We start from the raw sequence: 15,444 nt of genomic DNA on the forward strand, positions 1-15,444 counted from the left end.
GTCAAACTTTAGGGGCTGGTGAGATGGCTCAGTGGTCTAAAGCACCTACTTAGAACAAGCTTAGCAAAGCACAGGACCGCTGTTCAATCCCCCAGCACCACATGCCAGCCGGCCCTGCCCCCTGGTGGGCTGAGCTGGCCACACACACACACACAAATAAATGAATAAATAAATTAAAAAAAAAAAAAAAACAGAAAAGACCGGGGGCCAGGGAGATGGCTCAGTAGAATAAGCGCTTCCCTAGCAAGCACAAGGGCCTGAGTTCAATCCCCAGTTCTGCAAAAAAAAAAAAAAAAAATTGAAAAGACCATTGTAGACTAGATAAGGTGCCACACATCTGTAATCCCAGCATTCAGGAGGATGAGGCAGGAGGATTGTCAAGAGTTCAAGGCCAGCCTGGGCTACACAGAAGAGGCCTTATCTCAAAAAAGAAAAAAGAGAGATCATTGTAGAGAGTTTTGCAGAAGTCATAAACATATGGACATATATTTATAGTGAAAGCTCACATATGCTATATAGGATAACTTAATTACATTTTAGTCAAACAATATTAAAATCAAATAAAAGATTTTTAAAAACTAGAAAGAAGCAGCACATTACCTATAAAAATAAACTTGCCAGGAATGGTGGTACATGCCCATATAATCCCAGCACTTGGGAAGCTGAGGCAGGAAGATCACTGTGAGTACCAGGCCAGTGTGTACTATAGAAGGAGAACCTGTCTCAAAATAAATAAATAAATAAAGGCTTTACAGTAAAACAAGGCAAGCCAAATGATGATGAAATAATCTCAAAGCACTGAGCATATAGCATTTAGTTTAGAATGACCTATTCAGCTAACCATTAAGAATGAGGATATTGGGGCCAGGGATGTAGCTCAGTGGCACAGTGCCTGCCTGACAAGTGTGAGTATACAGAATCATACATGAGTTAGGAAAGAAGTCAGGTAGGAGAGTGAAAAACTGTTTGGAACTGAGTGAAAAATGAAAATTTGTGAAATTAATAAAAGGTATGCTGGTAATGCCTACAGTCTCAGCACTCTTGGGAGGCTGAGGCAGGAAAATGCAAGCATAGTGTGGGAAAATTAGTGATATAGAAAGACTTTGTTTCTCAAAAAAATATATTAAAATTGAAAGAAAGGCCAGGGCTGTTAACTCTGTGCAGAAGAGTACTGCCAGAAATGTTTTTTAAAATGGGAGAGGGGTTCATATCTAAAGCAGTATTTACAGTGAAATTTGTAGTGCTGAATAGGTCTGTTTAGAAGAGAAGGAAGACCACAAATGAAAGTCCTCCTCAGCTTCAATCTTAATAAATTAGGAAAAAGTAGCACTAAATGAAACAAAATAAGTACATAGAGAAATTAACAGATCAGAAATCTATGAGACAGAATACAGAAGAGTCAATGGAGTCTGAAGCCAGCCTGGGACTGAGGAGATGGCTCAGCCATCTAAGTGCCTGCCTGGCAAGCATAACAACTTGAGTTTGATGTCTGGTACGTAATGAGACCCTGTACCAAATGAATTAATTAGTTATTAATTATAAAGCCAGTTTGTTCTGTTTATTTAATTAATTTTCTTTTTGAGATAAGGTCTGACTGTAATGTTCAGGCTGTCTTGAACTCACTGTGCATTAAGTAGAGGCTGGTCTCACTCACCAGGATCTTCCTGCCTTGGCCTCATAAGTGCTGGGATTACAGGCCTATACCACCACACCCAGTGTCAGAGCTAGTTCACTGAGAAGGCACAGCTGATACACCTCTACCCAGACTGGTCAGAAATAAAAAGAGAGACACAAATTACTGATAATGGGGATGAAAAAGGTGATATCACTACAGATTTTTGTACATATAAGCAGATAAGGAAATTATATGAATAATCTTTCTGCTAGTAAATTAATTAATTGAAAAGAATGAATTTCTTGAAAGGTATGAACTATTCTCAAGGTGCTGTAAATAACTTGAATATCTAGTTAAGAAGTTTGATTCCTAGTTTAGAATGTTCCCACAAAAGAAACTAGTTCTGTGGTTTTACTGGCAAATTCTAAGGGATATTTAAAGAGGACATGGTACTAATTCAACAAAAGAATGATATGCCAGTTCTTCTAGAAAATTGGGAAACTACTTCCTAGAGCACTGTGTAAAAAAAAATTTAATACACTTCCAAAACCAAAGTGTTCTAAGAAAACTGGAAACAATGTTTCTTGTTTACATAAAGAAAACTTTTTCTCAACAACATGTTCAGAAATCAAGTGAAGTAATATATAAAAAGCATGATAACAAAGTAAGATTCATCACAGGAATGTAAAGTTGATTTCCTATTCGCAAATCAATAATGGATGGATGTAGGGAAGATGATAGAGTCTGAAGGTCCCAGAAACCATCCACCATTGAAACAGTTGTTGAACTGGCACTGTGAGTTAGGATTAAGTGTTTTAGAACTATAAGTCTAATAAAACACATCCACACTAGGAAAATTATATTAGTCATTTTGCCAACACTGGAACAAAATACCCAAGAGCACCAGATCAGAAGAAAGATTTACTTTGCTCATGGTTTCAGAAAGTTCTGTGTTAAGCTGGCTCAAGGCAGAAGCAGCATGTTGGAGGGATGTGACATGGGGAAGTTGCTCAAACCATGGCAGTCAGGAAACAGAAAGAAGGAGCCAAGATAAAATGCAGTACCCCCAGTGCTATACATTTAGCTATGTACCCAAGAAATGATTAATCTATTCAGTATAGCCCATCTCTGAACACTTGAGACTCTTGAGGGATATTTTAGATTTAAACCATACCAGCAATTTTTTATCTACCTGGCTATTGACTAAGCAGCCAGCATAGTGGCTGGCCATGGTCTCAACCTCTTCAAGCTGAAGTGGCTTCCCAGGCTGTAGCTGTCAAATTGAAAGAGATACTAAAATTTTAAAATCCAGGCTGGAGCTGAGCATGGTGGCACGTGCCTTTGAGCCCAGCACTTAGAAAGCTGAAACAAGAGGATTGCTGTGTGAGTTTTAGGCCAGCCTGGACTGTATACGTGGTGAGCTCAAGATCAGCCTAAACTGCCTAACAAGATCCTGTCTCAAAAGAAAAAAAAATTGGGCTGGACATGTAGGTTAGTGTAGAACACTTTCCAAACTTGTGAGGCCCTAGATTCAATCTGCACTATTGGAAGAATGAATGAGTAGTAAACATATATATGTTGCTAGTTAGCATGCCCTACAAGAAACACTGGAAAGACTCCTTCAGGTTTCAGGGAAGGATACCACAGTAACTCAGAAGTCATACAAAGAAATGAGTATCTCTGGTCAAGGTAACTGCATAGGTAAATATAAAAGCTATTATTACTGTTTTTGGTTTGTAATGGCCCCTCGATGTATAAAGATAAATTTTATGATAACACAGAGCTGAGGCTGGTGAGATAGCTCAGCAAACTAAAGCACAGGGAACACGGTTGAATCCCCGGCACCACATCCTGCGTCAGTCCCACCTGCGGGTGGGCTGAGCTGGCCAGTGTCCAGGGCTTAGTCGTGCACACCTGTGATCCCAACACTGGGGAGGCTGAAAACAGGAGGATCATTATGAATCTGAGCTGCATAGTGAGACCCTGTAACAACCAAATACATTAAAAATAATAATAAAAAAATAAAGCTGGTTCTTCATGTAATTATCATATGACATTGCAGTTCCACTTGTAAGTTACATAGTCAAGAGAAATAAAAATATATAGTATTCCTGTTTGATGTCAAATAAAACCTAAAATCAGATTCTAATTCGGTATCAAAATCTACAAGTTTTGGCCAACTGCTCTGTAGTGATGCTAATATTAAACCACAGATTTACAGAAAAGGGGTTCAATTGTATCCTTGCTTAGGGCTCCTGCCCAGCCTTAAAGAGCTGTCTCAACTGAAAACAAAATTAAAGCCAAAGTGAAGCTCAAAATGATTTTGAGAAAAACATACCATAACTAGAGAAATAATTATATTGAGCTTGTTTGCTTGAGCTTTTGTGAGAAGGGGAGCAGAGAGTGTTTTGCTCTTATTAGAATCAGATGCTTGGGGTCAGGGGGATGGTTCAGTAGAATAAATGCTTGCCTAGCATGCGCAAGGGTCTGAGTTCAATCCCTGGTTCAAAAAAAAAAAAAAAAAATCAGATGCTTGTTATGAAAAGCTGGAGAAATATTCAGGGAGACAGTCAAGTGACAATGTTTTAAAATCTAAGCTGCTGATTATTTTGATCTCATGTAAAGTAGAAGGTATGGGGCTGAGGATATATGACTTAGTGAACCATGCACCTGCCTGGTAAGTACAAGGTTCTGAGTTCAAGTCCCAGTACCAAAAATAAATAAATTTTTAAAAGTAAAGTAAAAGGTATGTCCATGGCTATATTTCCTCTCAGAAGGATAATAATATTAATGTATATTCATGTGTTATAACATTTCATGTTTCAGAAGTTGGACTTTTTAGAGTTTGACAGTTCCTGTTCCTCTGAAGCACTTTCAAAAAAAGAACTTTCTGCTGACGAGTTGTATCAGCGCCTCGAGAAACTCATTATTGAGGAGAAAGCGAATGATGAACAGATCTTTGACTGGGTAGAGGTACATAGACTGTGTCACTTTCTCTGCCAACAAGATTTTGTGGGTCCTTTCTGTTTGCTTCCCATACCATTTTATTTCATGAGAGTTCCTAACATTAGTGAAACTTAGCTCTTATATGTGTATGTTTTAAGACTGTTCTGTTTTTACAAAATTTCACAGGTTTTTATCAAGTTAAAAAAGAGAAGCCATTCTCTGCCATTAGTTTAGGGTAGTCTATATTTTATCCTTTAACTACTATCCTAAATAAAATGAATAAGCAATATGTAATTACTATGAAAATTTTTTTTAGGTTGGTTTTTTTTTTGTGCACGCTCTCACTACTGGCTTATAATTTCATGTTTAGCTCTCCTGGAAGTTTTATGCTTTATTTATCTTGTGCTGTTGAATGTTGGTTGGTTTGTTCGTGTGTTCGTTTGCTAAGACAAGGTCTTGCTATATAGTTCAAGTTGGCATTTAACTGACTAGTAGTAGCCCAGGCCAGCCCCAAACCCTTGGCAGTCCTGCCTTAGCAGCCTCGCAAGTGCTGGGATTATGCATTTCCAGTCCTGGAAGTTGGATAGCTGTTAAATAACTGTAATAGCCTACCATTGAATCCCTAGCTTCCTTTCTAGGTTGGTTTTGGATTTGGGTTTTTGTTTGTTTTTTTAATCTTTGTCTGGTGACTTGTGCCAAAAATAGTCTGGATTTTCAGCATCTCTCAAAAGGACATATGCAAACTGAGCCTGATCCCCAGATATGTCCAACAATGTAGGGCATGTGGTATAGTGCAGCTTTTATTTTGGACTCTGGCAGCCTTACCACACTGAACTCAGATTGCTTTTTGAGCCACTAATACCAGCTCTTATGTTTTCTAGCTTTGCCATTTTTCTTCCTTAACATGAGCATTTGCTTTTTGAACTAAAATAGACGGTTGGTTTTTGTGTTTTTTGTTTTTCCTATTTTTAGGATAAGATCTACAGAGTGTACAGAGTCTCACTACATAGATTGGACTCGTAGTAATCCTCCTGTTTTCAACCTCCCACATGCTGGGATTACAGGCATGCACCACCATGCCCAGTCTCAATAGCTGTCTCAGCGTGCCCTGAGGTTGGGGCCAACACAGCAGGCCGGGAATTGAACCCCAGCTGCTATGCTCTGTCTAAGCAGGTGCTTTATTTGCTGAGCTATCAGGCTGGCCCTAAAATGGAGGCTTTTAAAAAATGTGCGTTTGCCAGATTTAGTTAGCGCATGCCTGTAATTCTAGCACCCAGAAGGCTGAGGCAAGAGGATCACCTTAAGTTCTATGAGGCCAGTTCTACCCTATCATAGGCAACTTAGTGAGGCCCTGACTGAGAATTTAAAAATAACATACAGGGCTAGAGAGATGGCTCAGTGGTCTAAAGCACCTACTTGAAACAAGCTTGGCAAAACACAGGGACCGCGGTTCAATCCCCCAGCACCACATGCCAGCCAGCCCTGCCCCCTGGTGGGCTGAGCTGGCCACACACACACACACAATAAATAAATGTAATAAAAATAAATAAATAATTTAAAATAAAAATAAAAATAACATACAATGAGTGTATTCATTATGTATCACAATAAATTTCTAAAATTATAAATGTACTGGGATATAGCTCAGTCTGAAAACTCTCCATTTAATTCCCAATACTGCACAAAAGAAAAAGACAGGGTAAATTCTACCAAATGTACATTCTACCTAATAAAGTATTTTTTTTAAAGGGAAAGACAAAAACATAATAGTAGTTGATTCCCAATGCATAGAGGTATTTACTGCTCTGTGTCTAATACCAGTATTATATAAATCTGACATCAAAAGAAGATCCATCTTCCTTGTCTTCCCTTTTTTTCTTAACACCCTTGCTTAGTCTGTAGTAATACTTCAGGTCTGATCTGCTCTTGGATACTAGAATTAAATTGTTTGGCCCTATTTGATAGAAGAAATACACAGTGGATTTTTTTTGTGGGGGTACTGGAGATTGAACCCAGAGAGAGGGTCCTTTACACTGAGCTACATTTCCAGGTCCTCTCCCTGCCCTACTTTGAGACAAGATCTCACTAAGTGTTCCTGGCTAGACTCTCAGCTGTTACTCAAAAACAATTATTTGGACTTCGCAAAAGTAACTCTTTGAGGTTAGACCAGCATAGCTTCAACTCAAATCAGATATTTCCAAGGATGTGTAAAGCAACACATAAATTGTCATGGAACCTCTGGTGTGTGGAATTTGGGCTCCGTCTTCCACCTGTTCCCCCTCAACTTTGACACTGGTACTGCATATTTCTATTTTGTGGGAAAAACTTATAAACTCTATACTAATCCAGAGTAAGATGATCTACCCAAGTAGCCACTATGCTGTTGTCAAACAGAGATGGCCATCTGTACTGGTGCTGCACAGAGCTGGCCTCTGACTCAAAACTGCTCTCCATCTAGTTCCCAGAAGCCACCAAAGTGATGTTGGAGCTTAGGGATTTGAAAGCTAACTGATCTGCCTCCATTCAAAAATTCATCAATATCAGGCTGGACAATGCAGCCCAGTTGTAGAGCACTTGCCTAACGTGTTTGAGGCCCTGGTTCAGTCCCCACCACCTACCCCCCAAAATCAACACTAACTTTATCTCTAAATATCTTTGAAATTCTTAGTTTTCTAATGAAGAAGTTTATAAAAGACATTTTCAGTTTTTCCTGACCAGTCATTTAAGGAGTGACTCTTCCAGGGGAAAATACCATGCCATGCTATTAAAAGAAGCTGGTCTAAGCATTAATTCTAAAAGCAGCCATCAAGAACATGAACTTTGAGAAGCATTTGCAATACCTGTCTGAAAAATCTCTTATTCTTTCCTTTGGTACATATCTGATTTATTACAGTGTATAAGAGCACCAACAAGATGAATAAACGAAAATTAATTTGGGGGCATTTTTAATCTATTTAACATCTCTAAAAGGAATTTTCTCTTTCTTGCCATCCTTAGAAAAAAATTTCTCATCACCTGAAGGGTTTGTTTAGGGCCAGGCTTGAGATTATCCCCTAATTCAATTAAAATTAAGATAAAAGAGCTGTGTTGGCACATGTACAAACAGCTGCATAATACTGACAAAGGGAGGCCTTTAAAATAGACTGCAGCTGAAAAAAATATTTATACTGCAGCTATGCTGTATTTACTCTCAAATTTATAGACTTGGATAGGTCATCTTAGTATGGATTACTTAAGAATAAAGTTTTGAAATGATTCCAAATGTACATAGCACATAACACTATCATTAAGCAGAAAAAAAGCAGTACTGTAATAAGCTCCTTAAAACTTTAGTACTGCTACTTAGAACATGTTCACACATAGAATGGTGGTAACCAAATTATTTTAAAATGAATTGAGGGGCTGGGGAGATGGCTTAGTGCAATAAGTGCTTCTCTGGCAAGCGTAAGGGCCTGAGTTCAATCCCCGGTTCCGCCAAAAAAATAAAATGAATTGAATGTTTTATTTTTCTATGGATGTGCAAAAGTGTGACTACCTCTGCCATGAGTATCAGATTAGCCTTTTGGGGGAAAGTAAATTTCTTTGGTGTGCAAGAGTACTTTTAACTGTTTTGTTTTGTTTCACTTTCAATTTTAGGCTAATCTAGATGAGAGCCAAATGAGTTCACCTACATTCCTTAGAGCTTTAATGACAGCTGTTTGTAAAGCAGCTATTATAGGTAAGTGACATTTTCTGAAAGCAGCTTTCAACATCTGAGATCCTTATTACATCAGCTACTAATTATATGGTCTTATTTTATATATTTTCTCAACACTTGCCCTGTATAGCTCATTTTCTATGTAAATGGTTAGCATTTTTGTCTGCTCTGCCTGGTTGTCTCAATCATAAGGACAAATAGTTGCTCTCTCTCTGGATCTACTACTGTACCTTGTATTCTCCACTACAGCGAGGTTGTTACATGTTCTTTCGCCCGCCCGTCCGTCCTTCCTTTCTCTCTCTCTCTCTCTCTCTCTCTCTCTCTCTCTCTCTCTCTCTCTCTTTCTTTCTTTCTTTCTTTCTTTCTGTGTGTGTTTAGGTTACCCGGGGGAGCTTGCCCACTAGCTCAGTCCACTAGCTCAATCGCTTAAGTGACTGCTCCAACAAAGTAGTCAGGCTCAGGATGCTGTGGTTCAAGCCCCATATCCTCAAGCCTTGCCAGACCTGCCGTGAAGGCATCCTAAGCCAGCCCAAAAACAAAAAAACAAACAAATAAAATCATTATGTTACCCAGGAATCGAACTCAGGCCCATGTGCTTCCAGGCAGGCACTTAATGCTGCTGAGCTATCTCCCCAGCCCATTACATGTTCTTTGGATGTTTTTTACTACATTATATGTAGTTTTTCCTTACCTTCACCCCTCCCATTACTCAAGGCCACCTCTTTGTTCCACCCATGAGTTATAAAGAATAGATTCAATATTCTTAGCCTATTATTAAAGAAGGGCTGTTCTTATGAGAAAAGTCGCTGTATGTAAATACCTCTGTGAGGAAAGAAAATACCAAGTTTCTCCTGTTCTTTGATCAATTTATTTTCTATGACAGTTTATTGATTTGTTAATTATTTATTAATTATATGAATAAATATTACTAGAATTGGTTGAAACACTATTCCAAGTTTCATACAGTATTTAATGATGTTTAATAGGGAAATCCACATTAGCTTCAGATGGAAATCCACATTTCTTTGACTGAAGTAAGGAGGAAAAAAGTCCATCAGCTCGATTGTCTCAAAATTTCTGTCTTTGTCATTTCAGATAAATTCAAGCTATTCATTAAATAGCTTTAGCTAGGCCTTGTGACACATGCCTATAGTTGCTGGCATCCAAAAAACTAAACTGTACTCCATAACTTAAACAGAAAATAAGATACCTTATACACCTTTGTACTTCTTGGCACTGAGGAGAGTTTGCTCAATCCCTAGCTATCATGGCTTTTCCTCAGAAGACTTAGATTAGGTATATATTTTTTGCCACTATCAGTTAGCCTTTGTTCTCCCCATAATAATAAAATGGTCCCAACTCTTTCATCCTTCTTACCTGGCATTTTCCCTTTTCTCGTACTGTGTGTGTGTCTCCTGTGATTCCAGGATTGAACCCCATGCCTGAAGTGTGTGTCTCTGTGTGTGTGTCTTTGGTGATTCCTGGATTGAATCCCATGCCTGACGTGTGTGAGCCAAGCACTGTATACCACCAAACCCCCTAATTTCCTTTTGGAATGCTGTTTTTAAGGGACCCACTTGAATTCGCACTTCATTTTTATTAATGATATCTGTGATGGCAAATCATAATTACAGACTTTTATGGAGAACAATATGGTGTCATGATAGGTGTATGTTAGCTTTCCACTACTGTAACAAGATAACTGAGAAAATCAAAGAGAGGAAAGACCCATTTGGGCTTATGCTTTAGAAGTTTTAATCAACGTTTGCCTCGGTTCCCATTGCTTTGGGCCTGTGAAAAGACATGGTCGTGGTGTCAATAACATAATGGAGTAAAGCTGTTCACCTTATGACATCTGGGAAGTGGAGAGGAAAAGGAGGTACAATCCTAATATGGCCTTCCAGGGTATATTCCCAGTGACATAACTTCCTTCTGCCAAACCCTACTTCTTAACATTGCCACTACTTCCTAAGAACACTGCAGGTTGGGAACCAGTACATGAGACTTTACGGGACAAAGTCCAAGCTATAACAAAATGTCTACAGTGTGGAATGATTAAAATCAATCTAATTAGCAAATCTATCACCATCTTTGTGTGTGTGTGTGTGTGTGTGTGTGTGTGTGTGTGTGACTAGGAATTGAACTGATGACCTCAGCCTTGTCAGGCAGGTACTTTCCTGCTCAGCTGTATCCCGGCCCACACCACCTTTTTTATACTGAGACATTTGATGTTGATTTTGTAGATTTTCATAAAACTATCATCACTGTTTCATTATTAAAAATAAATAATAGAATTCACAGTTCTTTATTTTGAACCAGTTATGAAACTAAGGACCTTGCACTTGACAGGCAAGTGCTTATGCCACTGAGCTATATCCCTAGCAAGTTCGCTATTCTTGTGGAAAACCCACAACTCAAAATACATAGCTCAGCGGCACAGTACCTGCCCAGAAAGCATGAGGTCTGAGTTTGATTCCCAGTATGCCAGAAAAAACTCAGAGCAAAATGCATTTCCTCTCCATGTCCTTTTTCCTTTTGGTACCAGGAGTTGAACTCAGAACCTTGCATTTATCAGGTAGGTGCTGTGCCACTGAGCTATATCCCTGTCTTCTCAATGTCTTTTATTATTTCTGAAAAAATATCACATTTAAAAATATCAGAGCAGGGCTGGGCAGATAGCTCACTGGTCTAAGCACCTGCCTGGCAAGCACAAGGACCTCAATCCCTGGTACCACATGCCATGCCAGCCCTGAAACCAGGTGTAGCGCACACCTGTAATCGTAGCACTGGGGAGTCTGAGGCAGGAGGATCACTATGACTGTGAACTGCATAGCGAGACCCTGTACCTAATACATAAAATAAATAATAAAAATATGTACATATGAGAGCATTTGGATTTCAAGAATCTTGCTGTGGCCCTCTTACCCACCTTTTCCCTTACAGAGTTCTGTGGGTTTTATGCACTCAGACAGTTGGAAATGCTTCTATGTTAACTCCTTAAATGTAATACTAATTTCTTTCTTTTTTTTTATTTTTTAAAATTTTATTTATTTATGTGTGAGTGTGAGTGTGTGTGTGTGTGTGTGTGTGTGTGTGTGTGTGTGTGTGTCCAGCTCAGCCCACCAGGGGGCGGGGCTGGCTGGCATGTGGTGCTGGGGGATTGAACCGCGGTCCCTGTGCTTTGCTAAGCTTGTTCTAAGTAGGTGCTTTAGACCACTGAGCCATCTCACCAGCCCCTGTAATACTAATTTCTTGTATCTCCTCTAGCTGACTGTTCTACCTTCAGAGTGGATACTACTGTTATAAAGCAGAGAGTACCGATCTTACTCAAATACCTGGACTCAGATACAGAGAAAGAACTGCAAGCACTTTATGCATTACAAGCATCAATAGTAAAACTTGATCAACCTGCCAGTAAGTTTGCCTTATATTAACCAATGGGTGAGACTTATTCAAGCCAAGATTTCTGAGATGATTGGGGGTTTGAAGATAGAAAATAGAATAATCGGCCTGGGGAGATAACTCAGCAGTCCTAACTGCCTGCCTGGCAAGCGCAAGGACACAAGTTTAATCCCCAGTACTGCATGTTGTACCAGCCACCAAAACTGAGCGTGGTGGCATACACCTGTATTCCCAGTGCTGGGGAGGCTGAGACAGGAGGATCACTACAAGTCCAAGCTGTGTAGTGAGATCCTGTGTCAAATTTTTAAAAAAGTTTTTTTAGGGGCCAGGAGATGGCTCAGTAGAATAAGCACTTCCCTGGCAAGCACAAGGGCCTGAGTTCAATCCCTGGTTCCACCAAAAAAAAAAGAAAGAAAGTAGAAGAATCACTGAGTGGTAACAAAAACTGAAAGAATCAATTACTTTTTTTTTTTTTGAGATAAGGGTCTCACTCTTTCCTAGACCAGTTTCAAACTTTTAGACTCCTACCTCAGTCTCCCAAGTAGCTGGAATTGCAGGCATATGCCACTGCACCCAGCACCCAGGAAAATGGTTGGTTGGTTGGTTGGTTGGTTGGTTGGTTGGTTGGTTGGAAGACAGGACCTCTCTCTGTTGCCCAGCCTGGTGTTATCCACCTAAACTAAAGTGATCTTCTTGCCTCCACCTCCAGAGTAGCTAAAAGAGTAGGCATGTGCCTCTGCACTCAACTCTAAATCAGAAGGTTTCTTGTATTTGTATGAGAGATTTAATTCTTATTCTAGGCCAAGTCTGAAAAACTTCGTGCAGTGGTGGAAATGTAGGGATGTCACTCAGTATGGTAACCATAAGCCACAGTTATTCACATTAATATGGCTGTTATGACTAAGGAACTGGATATTTCATTTTCTTTAAATGTAAATAACTACATGTGGCTAGTAGCTACCATATGTGACAGCAAAGATCTGGGGAGTAAAAATCATGAGTAGTCTTGAGGATGATACTCTGCAGGATCCTTAGATATCTGACAAAATCCTCACTAGTAGCTATGGTATATTTACCAAGGCATTTTAGACTACAGATTAACCAGATCAAAAAATAAGGTAACCTGCACACTCAAGTTTTAGTGATACTGATTAAGAAATTCTATTAAATCTTGAAAATTCTGTTGCAGTTTATGGAAGGCAGGGGGTATATGGTTAATTGAGAGATAGTACTAAAGTTGTTCTTAAGTACTTCCTTAGGTTATGGGCTTTATTTAATTCTTTCTATTGCTGCTCAATCCCTTTGGGAGATAAACAAGTTGAAATACATTATCCTCAAAGAAACACAAATCTGAATTGGAAACTTTGTTTTCCTTTTCAAGGTCTTTCAAAGGTCATGTAACAATATGGCTTCTTTTTCTATATTTTTATATGGTGGGTATACTAACTTTTCAAATGAGATGGTCAAATGGTTGGATGAAATAGACAGCAGTGTGCTCAGATTAAAGTAACAGAAGGGGGCTGAGGAAATGGCTCAGTAGAATAAGCACAAAGGCCTGAGTTCAATCCCCGTTTCTGCCAAAAAAATAAAAAATTAAATAAAGTAACAAAAAGTATTAATTTCAGTATCCTTGGAGAGCAGTTTAGTTCTAGATTCCATTTTCCTGAAAACCACCCAGGACTTAGAGGATCTGAACTGATTTTTCCAGGCTTGGTGGTACACTCCTATAATTCCAGCTACTCTGGAATCTGAGCAGGAGGTTCATAAGTGCAAGACCAGAGTGGGCAAGACCCAGATGGTATCTGCAGATAAAGTAGTAAAGCAGATCAGTTTTCTCTGGGTCAAGCCTCAGGACCACCAAAAGAAACTGATTTCAGTGCTAGCTGTCTAAAATAATTACAAGAGAAATCTAAAGAACAAATTCACATGACTCATTCTAAGACTAACATTTTATACAATTTGAACTATAATAGTGTTGAACACTGCTGAATCTATTTTGCGTTATGTACTTCTCAATCGATGGCTAGATCTGGTGGTGCACACTTGTGATCCTAGCACTTGGGAGGCTTGGGCAGCAAAAATGGTACAAATTTGAGGCCAACCTGCACTACAAAGGGAGACTGTCAAAAACAAAAAACAAAAGAAAACAAAAACAAAAACAAAAAAAACAACAACCAAACTTTAAAGAAGTTAAATGTAAAAGAAACCTTTTACTTTTCTTTCTGCTTAGGCAGACACAGGGGTCAGGGTTTGACCCCCAGGGCACAATGAGACAGTGATTGATACTGGGTGTGGTGGTGTGTCTGTAATCCCAGCACTTGGGAGGCTGAAAAACAGGAAGATCACTGCAAGTCTTTTCTGTGTGTAGTGAGACCCTGTAGACACTGTACTAAATAAATAATAAAAAATAATAATTTGCACTGCTTAAGAAATGGTTTTTCCTCTTCTTCATTATCCTCTCAAAAGTGAATAGGATGAATTGCCCTAGATGTTCTTCTATAGGAGATGAATGTCATCATTCATCCACTCATTCATTTTCCTCACAACTGTAGTGCTGCAAAATCCCTGGCTTATTTTTCCCATCTTCCAGATTTGCTCCGGATGTTCTTTGATTGCCTGTACGACGAGGAGGTGATCTCTGAGGATGCCTTCTACAAATGGGAGAGCAGCAAGGACCCTGCAGAGCAGAACGGGAAGGGCGTGGCCCTGAAATCTGTCACAGCATTTTTCACATGGCTGAGGGAAGCAGAAGAGGAATCTGAGGATAACTAAAACTTCAAATACACAAAACAAAACAAACAAAACAAAACAAAAAAGAAACAACTTAAGTATTTTTTTAAAAAGTTTCACGTCTTCGCCAATCACAGTGCAGCAAGGCCAATTCTCACAGGAACCCCATATGTACACAATGGGAAGGGAAAGAGAAAGACGGTGATCATGGAGGACAGAGGTACTGGAGACGAGTAAACTTCAAACCTGAGGGCGGGAGCACTAAAACCAAAATACATGTATTATTTATAGGAAATATTTTCTGTTTTAATCTTTTCTTTTTAAACAAGGACTCATACTTTAAAAAAAAAATATGTTTAGCAAAAAAAAAAAACAAAAAAAAGTGAGAACTCTTAATTTATTTTAAGGACTGCAAATGCCAGTGTGTAATTTTTTAATTTGCAGTTTCTGTAAACAACTTGTATAATAGTAAAACAGAGAAATAAATTTCCCTCCCCTTCAGATGCACCTCATGTTTGTTTTAAGGCATAGTAGTTAGTCCAGATTTGAGAAGGTTTGGGGTGAACAAAATAAGAAAGGTATTCTTTTTTTCTTTTTCTTTTTTCTGGCATCAAATCTTCTGCCTGCCTCTCAGTTTGCTTCAGAAAAAAAAAAAAAAAAAAAAAATCACAATAGCAATTAAAACATACATAACCTTGGAAAAGAAGGAAATGCTATGGACCAGAGAACTCCAAGAATTGTTCAAAACAAGTGCTACCCTGGAAAAAGTACTCAATACTTTTGAAATCTTTAGAGCAACTTTAAGGCTTGTAAATACATAGAACAAATATTTAAAAAGAAATTGACTCAATACTATTTCTTTTCACTTTCAAAATATAAAGAACAAAATAAAGACAAACATTGCAAGTTTAAAAGAAAGTAGAGCGACTTCTCCTTTTGCCAGCTGCTGCATGTGTGCCCAAGCGGTACTGTCCGGCTGTCTTTGCCTTCTCCAGGTCACTCCTGAGGAGCGTGTTGGGGTTGGAGGGTTACATGTACCCGTATGCACATGTGT

General features: G+C 38.9%; 1 protein-coding gene across 5 annotated transcripts in view; it reads left to right on the plus strand.

Moving 5' to 3' along the window:
* Eif4g3 (eukaryotic translation initiation factor 4 gamma 3) overlaps window positions 1–15,227 on the plus strand; it is a 400,120-nt gene extending 384,893 nt beyond the window's left edge. For 4 of the 5 annotated variants that reach the window (XM_023722577.1, XM_023722578.1, XM_023722579.1 and 1 more), the window contains 4 exons: window positions 4,442–4,588; window positions 8,198–8,279; window positions 11,526–11,672; window positions 14,251–14,474. In XM_023722577.1, the coding sequence (XP_023578345.1) occupies window positions 4,442–4,588; window positions 8,198–8,279; window positions 11,526–11,672; window positions 14,251–14,432 (558 nt within the window). In that variant the 3' untranslated portion in view covers window positions 14,433–14,474. Of the gene's footprint in view, window positions 1–4,441; window positions 4,589–8,197; window positions 8,280–11,525; window positions 11,673–14,250 lie in introns of all 5 variants that reach the window. The other variant, XM_004637641.2, reaches the window with a different exon arrangement.
* The last annotated feature ends 217 nt before the right edge of the window (window positions 15,228–15,444 follow it).

The sequence above is a fragment of the Octodon degus genome, unplaced genomic scaffold (genome assembly GCF_000260255.1).
Source record: "Octodon degus isolate 3935 unplaced genomic scaffold, OctDeg1.0 scaffold00092, whole genome shotgun sequence".
In the NCBI taxonomy this organism is placed as follows: Eukaryota; Metazoa; Chordata; class Mammalia; order Rodentia; family Octodontidae; genus Octodon; species Octodon degus.